Source organism: Rattus rattus, chromosome 12 (assembly GCF_011064425.1).
Source record: "Rattus rattus isolate New Zealand chromosome 12, Rrattus_CSIRO_v1, whole genome shotgun sequence".
NCBI lineage: Eukaryota > Metazoa > Chordata > Mammalia > Rodentia > Muridae > Rattus > Rattus rattus.
The window spans coordinates 84,125,349-84,135,175 of NC_046165.1; the positions used below are offsets into that span (position 1 = coordinate 84,125,349).

At 38.6% G+C, this 9,827-nt stretch overlaps 1 protein-coding gene across 1 annotated transcript; it reads left to right on the top strand.

Annotated features, from left to right (window-relative positions):
- The first annotated feature begins 558 nt into the window (after positions 1 to 558).
- LOC116913615 (olfactory receptor 2T1) lies at positions 559 to 1,605 on the top strand. The gene has a single exon (XM_032917867.1). The coding sequence runs from the start codon at positions 652 to 654 to the stop codon at positions 1,603 to 1,605; it is 954 nt and encodes a 317-aa protein (XP_032773758.1). The 5' UTR covers positions 559 to 651.
- The last annotated feature ends 8,222 nt before the right edge of the window (positions 1,606 to 9,827 follow it).

The window sequence follows — 9,827 nt, forward strand, 5'->3', positions numbered from 1 at the left end:
TGTTACATCCTAAAATTAAAATTCATTCTTAATCATCCTAAAATTAAAATTCATTCTTAAAAGTAAGAATGTTTTTCATGTCCTTTGATGTGTGAGTTTGCAAGAGCGCACTGCCCTGACAGTGAGTTTCACCCTACATATGTGTTGTTGCATATGTGAACAGAAGCTTTTATAATCTAACATGGTGTGTATGTTAGACTATACACACTCATGGTTAAATGGTATGCATAGCTGGGGTCAGAAATGTTTTATGATGGTAATTACACTTGCTATTGCTAAGATGTACTTTATGAAAATACCAAGAGAATTTCACCTAAGGAAGGATGTGCTTTATCCAACCTTACACAGACACACTAAACTATGGTATAATATGTATGCTTAGGTGTTATAAAATATGAATATGATTATGATATAGAAACAGCTGACATTTTGCTCAATGTACTTAAGAAATTATTGATTAAAAGGATGAATGTTCAAATTTTATAGATATTAATATTCTTATATAAGTCAGTTGTGTATAAATTTAAAAATACCAAGAAAACTAGTTTTGAATGTCTTTTATTGAACTTTCAGGTTGTAATTTTGATTCTCTGGAAGTGCCATCGTTTTATTTAGAAGGTTTTATGCTATATCAGCAACATCATAAGATCAATGGAGGGATACAACACATCATCTACTGACTTTACTTTCATGGGGCTGTTCAACAGAGAGGAAACCTCAGGTCTTGTATTTGCCACAATCTCTGTCATCTTCCTCACTGCACTAGTGGCCAATGGAATTATGATCTTTCTGATCCATACAGACACTCAACTCCATACCCCTATGTACTTCCTCCTCAGTCACTTGTCTTTCATTGACATGATGTACATCTCAACCATTGTGCCCAAGATGCTAGTTGACTATCTTCTAGGGCAAAGGACCATTTCCTTTGTGGGATGCACAGCTCAACACTTTCTCTACCTCACCCTTGTAGGAGCTGAGTTCTTTCTTCTGGGCCTCATGGCCTATGATCGCTATGTGGCCATCTGCAATCCACTGAGGTACCCTGTCCTCATGAGCCGCCGAATCTGTTGGATTATCATAGCAGGCTCCTGGTTTGGGGGATCTTTGGATGGCTTCCTTCTCACCCCGATCACCATGAGTTTTCCATTCTGTAGTTCAAGAGAGATTAATCACTTCTTCTGTGAGGCACCTGCTGTGCTGAAGTTGGCATGCGCAGACACAGCCCTCTATGAGACAGTGATGTACGTGTGCTGTGTTCTGATGTTGTTGATTCCTTTCTCTGTAGTTATCTCCTCCTATGCCCGGATTCTGGCCACTGTCTACCACATGAGCTCTGTGGAAGGTAGGAAGAAAGCATTTGCTACCTGCTCCTCTCACATGACAGTGGTAACCTTGTTTTATGGGGCTGCCATATACACCTATATGGTACCACACGCTTACCATTCCCCATCCCAAGACAAAATTTTTTCTGTGTTCTACACTATCCTCACACCCATGCTGAACCCCCTCATCTATAGCATGAGGAACAAGGATGTGTCTGGAGCTCTGAGGAGGGCACTGGGGAAGATCAGGAGTTCTCAAAGAGCGGCCAAACACTTCTGACTGTTGCCTCCTTTTCAGATAAATGGAAAATGGAAAATTGTCAGTGTGCCTGGGCCTGAGCTGCAGGACTACAGTGCAAGGAAGGATTGAGTGAGCAAGGGAAATGTCGACATAAAAATGTGACTTCTTTATCTTCCTTGTTTCCTTCACTTCCCTCCCTCAACACTCCTTTTTTTCTGAGTTTTGAAACAATATTTTGTTACATAAAACTAACTGAATTTGTTACTTGCTATGTAGCCCAGGATGTCCTTGAACTTAAAGAAAGTCCTATGGCTTCAACTTCTTGAGCGCTAGGATTACAGAATGCACTGCAATGCCTCATTCTTCTTTCCTTTTTTATATCTTGCTTTCTGTCTTCTCAGAATACAAACTGGAGAAATTTTCCTAAGAGTTATCTTGTGGAGTTGAATAAGTATACAAATACTAAATGACATGAGTGATATTAAAGAGAGCAGGACTTAGATGGTGCGAGGTGGGAGCATGGCAGCATCCAGGTAGGCATGGTGCAGGAGGAGCTGAGTTCTACATCTTCACCCAAAGGAAGCCAGGAACAGACTGAGCATCCACAGGCAGCCAGGAGGAGGCTCTCCAAGCCCACCCCACAGTGACACACTTCCTCCAACAAGGCCACACCTTTTAATAGTGCCACTTCCTGGGCCAAGCATATGCAAACTGTCACAGATGGTATTAGACATTTGTTAGGATGTAGGGTAAGTAGGATGCTAGTGATGCTAGCCCACCATCAAGGGCACAAGAAATGTTATACTTTCTGATCTGGCAAGAGCGGATGCAGCTACCTCTATTCTCCTATTCATCATCATGTGTTAGCGAGATCCATTGAACATAGTTTTTTTTCAAATTGTTGTTTTCACTAAAATAATCAAGTAGTTATTACATTCAGTAAAAATAAAAAAGTATTTCACTTTTGTTTGTTTGCAATACATCTACAAAAATTATTTATGGACCAAGTATAGTTGATTGATAAGATCAAGTGAAGTTGCCAACAAAGACAGCTTTAAAACGTGTGAAAGGCTCCCAGACACGGAAAACACACAAAATGAGGGTTAAATGTAAGAGGAAGACTTTTCAAATGTAGTAAAAGATAAGTAGATAAAGAATAGGTTGGGGATTTAGCTCAGCGGTAGAGCGCTTGCCTAGCGAGCGCAAGGCCCTGGGTTCGGTCCCCAGCTCCAGAAAAAAAAAAAAAGAATAATATAACGATGCAATAGACATTAGCTCATTGTTTATCTCTGGACCCCCAAAACAACTGGTCCCTGAACTCACAAAACATTTGGCAAGTATGTTAAGTATCCATCTCATAATGTAAATTACTTAGAACAAAAACTACCACTAAAGATTTTTAATCCATTTTAATATACTTTAATTTTAAAAACTATTTATTGTTTTTGAGGAACTTCACATGTACCCAAATCCTATTCATCTCCCCCTCTGTTAATACCTGTCCTCCACTTTTACAACTTCCTTCCTTAAAGGAGAAAAAGAATCTTGTGGAAGCTGTAGTTTGTCACAGTGTGTCCCACAGAACACCATTTTGTCCATACTTCTTTATACTGGAAGCTCACTGGGACTCCTTTTGTTCATGGATATCTTGTAGTTTTGTATCTGTAGGACCATCCTGTTCATGTGTTCCAGCACTTCATCCATGGGCTAGATGTTTGGGTGTACAAACTTAAAGACAGTATCTGGGCCTGAGAGGTCTCTGAGCTGGTCAGTCTTCCAGCTCTCTTGCATTCATGCCCCCAGGTCAGCTCACCAGCAACCCATCCCTGCTACCAGGGCCAGCTCTACCCTGTTGCTCAGGTGAGGTTCATGGTCCACTCTCCTAAGTATTACATCTGGTGAGGGGCATGGCCAGTTCTCCCATTCTCATGTCCCTGGGAACAATTCCCTTGCCTAAAATTAGGATTTCTTTGGGATCAGCAGCTCCCAAATAATGGTATCAAGACTTACATTTATTTACAAAAACTTTGGGCCTTTACTCTAGTTCCCAGTTAGCTCTTATATTCTATGTCTGCCACATGACTTGTTGCCTGTCTGTCTCTTGTGTCAAAACCTGCTTCTTCCTCCTTGTCAGGCAGGTGAATCCTATGCTTGACCCTTTCCTAGAATTCCTATCTCTGTCCAGAAGTTCTACATTCTTTTCTTGCCTTTGCTATATGCCATCAGATTTGTATTAAAACCAATCAGAAGATGAGAGTGGGGATGTTAATAAAATATGATTCAGTCATATGAATCACAATACGAAAGTCCAGTCTGCACTCAACTCTCTGCTGGCACAGAAATCAGCATTTAAATAATCTTTACACAGTGCACAATATTATCCCAACATCTCCCCATTTTAGTTCAACAAAAGATTATTTCTCCAAGATCAACAAACTACATACCATAAGAACATTGATAAAAACTGTCAGGCAAGAACTACATTCAAAAAAGATAGATTTTGAAAAAAAAAAAAGAACTACATTCAAAATTTCCAGTTCATCTATATTTGGCAACCTTAGAGAAAGTACAATCTATCCTATCTTGGTTAGTTCAAGGTTCTGTACGTCATTTTCTATTATAACATGCATTATCAACCTAAGAATATCATCTTAGATCTTATGTCATTTCCTTCAATTTACAACTTAAGTTTTTATGTCTCTCAACCTTTATAAACTTGACATCTCTTCTATGAGTTTCCTTTTTGAATTTGGTAACACAGAAAACTCTAAGACTATAACTATCTAGTCTTCAACCCCATCAGAGACATGAGAAGGCTAAACACTACCCAAGTAAATAAGAAGGACAGAACAAGAAATTTCTCAACCTATAGAAATGGCAGAGGTTGATGACTACATGGATAGCCACTCACAGTTTATCTCCTACTTCAAAACATCTACCTTCAGCATACTGGCCCAGAATATCTGACAGACTTATTTGCAAAGAAGGAATACTGAAGGATTGGCCTACCTTGTCTTGGCAAAGTTTGAAAGTCTACTTCCTCTGTGTCCTGCCTATTCATGGTTTGGAAGCATGCTGTCAGCAGCTGAAGCAGGACAACTTTTGTCTGATGGATAGGTTTTCCACATTTGAAGCAAACTCCATAAGGAGGTTCTTCAGTGCCCATGCTCTTCCTTCAAGTAGTATAGGAGAGTTGTCAGGACCAGACTTGTCTCACCATCAAAAAGTCTTATTATTAAAACATTTTAAATGCCATATTCTATAGAATTCTGAAGGGGTTGAACACCATCTATCTATCTATAGTATACTTGAATAGGTAAAGGTTGCTTGTTTCTACAGAAGGGTAAATAAGTCTTATTTCTAAAATTAACTAAACTAATGCCTAACAAGGCCACAAGTTTGATTGACTAATGACCTTCATAGCTTAATAATCCAAAACACTGTAATAGTTGTTTTCAAGGACTAGAACTTTATATTACATTTTTAAGTTATATAAGTCCAATACCTTAAATAAGAGTTGAAACATATGTACAGTAGATTGTGATAAAGTATAACCTTAAATTTGTATCAGCATATAATAACTTATACCAATGTAAAATTTTTGGTTTCTTAGTGTTCTTTAATCTAAACATAGGTTCACTAAATTCCCTATGATTCCTATACTCCCCATTTTTTTCTTTTCATCCCTTCTCTCCCTAATACCAGATAGGAGAGAAAGAAGGAGAGAGGAAAGAGAAATAATAAGAAAAAAATCACAGAATCTAACTTCCTTTATTTTTTTTCTCTCTGACCAAAACCACTAACAATTTGTGTCCAGCCTCGGCTAATATGACGACAAGCATCCATGACCCATCAGATAGCCAAAAACCACCCATCCCATCTCTTGGGATTGGGCATTATTTTCTTTAAATTGTTTCCTGCTGTCTGTGGGTGACAGAATCTCTTGGGAACCTTAAGAAAATTGGGATATTGACAAAGTTCTAGGTCAGCTAGCAGTATCATTGGTTGTCCAGTCCCGGTATGATGGGAACGTACAGGGCTTAACTGAAATCCTGACTGGAATAGTTTATGAGCCTGGACCATCTTAGCTAGCCATTTTTGAAATTTACCAGGATGCAGACTTTTGAGGAAACTACTATGAGGCAGTCTGTAGGCTAGATCACTTGGCCTACTTGTTTTGTCATCACTGGTGTCTGGTAATTTTGCTCTGTAAACATAAAGGTAAACTCCATAAAATTTAAATGTAATATACATTTCTGTATTAACACACATATGGAATGTGTGGTGTACACAGATCAGCTAAAGATGATTTTCTGTTCTCTGAGCAAGTGACTGGCATCAAACTTTATAAGTCCATTTGGACTGTATATCCAAACCGTAATATAAATTTCCAGCCTAGACCATGGCATGTAATAATATGTCCTAAGGACTCTGTAGTCAATAAGTCTTATTAGCTATACATAGCTAAAGATCTGGCTAGAGACATTCATGTCTCAACTTGTCTTAGACCTGTTTTCTTGTTGTTCATGGTTTCTTCCTACATATCTACAACCAACAATTTCAAGAGGTCTCAGCATGTCAAATCTAATCTTTATTAAATTTTATGGAATCCACAGGTCTTCTTTTCCTGTGCAAACAAAGCTATAACATCTCCCCCAATACAGCAGGCTTCCTAATTTCCATTCTGAAGTTAAGACATTCTAATAATGAATAGGACAATTTAATTCAACAGAGATATTTAACAGTCCATTGTCTCTCAGCATCTGTTGTCTTTTTGCTTATTAGCATTTTAACATGTAAAGTTAAAAAAAGCATGATGCAATCTATCTCTGGGGGTCTTATGTAGGTGCCCTTGTATTTGGGGCATAGATATTTAGGATTGAGAGTTCATCTTGGTGGATTTTTCCTTTGATGAATATAAAGTGTCCTTCCTTATCTTTTTTGATGACTTTTAGTTGAAAATTTATTTTATTTGATATTAGAATGGCTACTCCAGCTTGCTTCTTCCGACCATTTGCTTGGAAAGTTGTTTTCCAGCCTTTCACTCTGAGGTAGTGTCTGTCTTTGTCTCTGAGGTGTGTTTCCTGTAGGCAGCAGAATGCAGGGTCCTCATTGCGTATCCAGTTTGTTAATCTGTGTGTTTTTATTGGGAAATTGACTCTATTGATGTTGAGAGATATTAAGGAATAGTGATTGTTGCTTCCTGTTATATTTGTAATTGTGTGTGAGACTATGTTTGTGTGCTTGTCTTCTCTTTGTTTTGTTGCAAAATGATTAATTTCTTGCTTTTTCTACGGTGTAGCTTGCCTCCTCGTGTTGGCCTTTACCATTATTATCCTTTTTAGGTCTGAATTTGTAGAAAGATATTGTGTAAATTTGGTTTTGTCATGGAGTATCTTAGTTTCTCCATCTATGTTAATTGAGAGTTTTGCTGGATACAGTAACCTGGGATGGTATTTGTGTTCTCTCAGGGTCTGTATGACATCTGTCCAGGATTTTCTGGCTTTCATAGTCTCTGGTGAGAAATCTGGTGCAATTCTGATAGGTCTGCCTTTATGTTACTTGACCTTTTTCCCTTACTGCTTTTAATATTTTTCCTTTGTTTTATGCATTTAGTGTTTTGACTATTATGTGACGGGAGGTGTTTCTTTTCTGGTCCAATCTATTTGGAGTTCTGTAGGCTTCTTGTGTGTTTATGGGCATCTCTTTCCTTAGGTTAGGGAAGTTTTCTTCTATGATTTTGTTGAAGATATTTACTGGTCCTTTGAGCTGTGAGTCTTCACTCTCTTCTATAACTATTATCCTTAGGTTTGATCTTCTCATTGAGTCCTGGATTTCCTGTATGTTTTGGGCCAGTAGCTTTTTCCATTTTACATTATCATTGACAGTTGTGTCAATGATTTCTATGGAATCTTCTGCTCCTAAGATTCTGTCTTCTATCTCTTGTATTCTATTTGTGATGCTTATATCTACGGCTCCTTGACTCTTCCTTTGGTTTTCTATATCCAGGGTTGTCTCCCTTTGTGCTTTCTTTATTGCTTCTATTTCCAATTTTAATTCCTTCACTTGTTTGATTGTGTTTCTCTGTAATTCTTTCAGGGATTTTTGTGTTTCCTCTCTATACGCTTCTACTTGTTTATTTGTGTTTTCCTGCATTTCTGTAAAGGAGTTCTCTATGTCTTTCATGACGTCCTCCATAATCATGATTACATGTGATTTTAAATCTAGATCTTGCTTTTCTGGTGTATTTTGATATTCAGTGTTTGCTTTGGTGGGAGAATTGGGCTCTGATGAGGTCATGCAGTCTTGGTTTCTGTTGCTTGGGTTCCTGTGCTTGCCTTCCGCCATCATGTTGTCTCTTGCGTTACCTTGTTCTGCTATTTCTGACAGTGGCTAGACCATCCTATAGGACTGTGTGTCAGGAGTGCTGTAGACCTGTTTTCCTGTTTTCTTTCAGCCAGTTGTGGGAACAGAGTGTTCTGCTTTCAGGCGTATAGTAGTTCCTGTCTGCTGGTCTTCAGGTGTTCCTGTGGGTGTGTGTCCTGAGTCCACCAGGCAGGTGACTTGGAGCAGAAAAGTTGGTCTTACCTCTGGTCTCGGGCCTGAAGTCGCTCCTCGGGGCTAGGTTTCAGCTCTCCATGAGGGCAGCAACCAGAAGGGCCTGCCCCTCCTTCTCTCGGGTCCCTGTGCATAGGGGGCCCTGATGGTGCTAGGCGTTTTCCTCTAGAGTCAGAAATGTGGGCCGAGAGTAGTCTCCTCTGGCTTCCCAGGTGTGTCTGCCCCTCTGAAGGTCTAGTTCTCCCTCCCACAGGATTTGGGTGCACGGAGCTGTTTGACCGGGTTCCTTCAGATCTGAGCGCAGTCTGGACTGTAGGGCCCTCTTGTTTTGTTGAAAATATTTTCTTGACCTTTGAGCTAGGAATCTTTTCTGTCTTATATTGTTCTCGAGTTTGATATTCTTATAATGTTCCATATTTTCTAAGTGTTTTGCATCAGGAACTTTATAGTTTTAACATTTATTTGATCAGTTTATCAATTTCTTCTACTGTATTTTTTATACCTGAGATTCTCATTTCCATCTCTTGTATTCTATTGGTGATGCTTGCATCTGCAGTACCTGTTCTCTTCCCTATGTTTTCCATCTCCAGGATTCACTCAATTTGTGTTTTCTTTATTGTTTCCTTTTCCATTTTCTGGTCTTAAACATTTTCATTCATTTCCTTGACCTGTTTGATTGTATTTTCCTGCATTTCTTTAAGGGATCTATTTGTTTCCTCTTTAAAGACCTCTATCATCTTATAAGATTAAACTTAATGTCATTTTCTTGTGTTTCATTTCCCTTGTACCTTGGTTCCATATTGCCCTGGCTTTTATTGTGTTCTCATGCTGGCCTTTAGCCATTTCATTGTCCCTGGTGCCACCAGGTCTCCAGAATGCAGCCAGAGTTAAGGTTTCTTTTATGTATGTACGTGCCCTTGTATTTGGAGCATAGATATTTAGGATTGAGAGTTCATCTTTTTGGATTTTTCCTTTGATGAATATAAAGTGTCCTTCCTTATCTTTTTTGATGACTTTTGGTTAAAAGTTGATTTTATTCGATATTAGAATGGCAACTCCAGCTTGCTTATTCAGACCATATGCTTAGAAAGTTGTTTTCCAGCCTTTTATTCTGAGGTAGTGTCTGTCTTTGTCTGTGTGGTGTGTTTCCTGTAGGCAGCAAAATGTTGGGTCCTCATTGCATATCCAGTTTGTTAATCTGTGTGTTTTTATTGGGAAATTTAGTCTATTGATGTTGAGAGACATTAAGGAATAGTAATTCTTGCTTCCTGTTTTATTCGTGTTTGGATATGAGATTATGTTTGTGTGCTTCTATTCTCTTTGTTTAGTTGTAAAATGATTACTCTCTTGCTTTTTCTAGGGTGTAGCTTGCCTCCTTGCATTGGACTTTATCATTTACTACCCTTAATAGGGCTGGATTTGTAGAAAGATATTGTGTAAATTTGATTTTGTCATGGAATATCTTGGTTTCTCCCTCTATGTTAATTGAGAGTTTTGCTGGATACAGTAACCTGGGCTGGCATTTGTGTTCTCTCAGGGTCTATATGACATCTGCCCAGAATCTTCTGGCTTTCATAGTCTCTGCTGAGAAGTCTTGTGTGATTCTGATAGGTCTGCCTTTGCAAGTTACTTGACCTTTTTCTCTTATTGTTTTTAATGTTCTTTCTTTGTTTTGTACATTTGTTGTTTTGACTATTATGTGA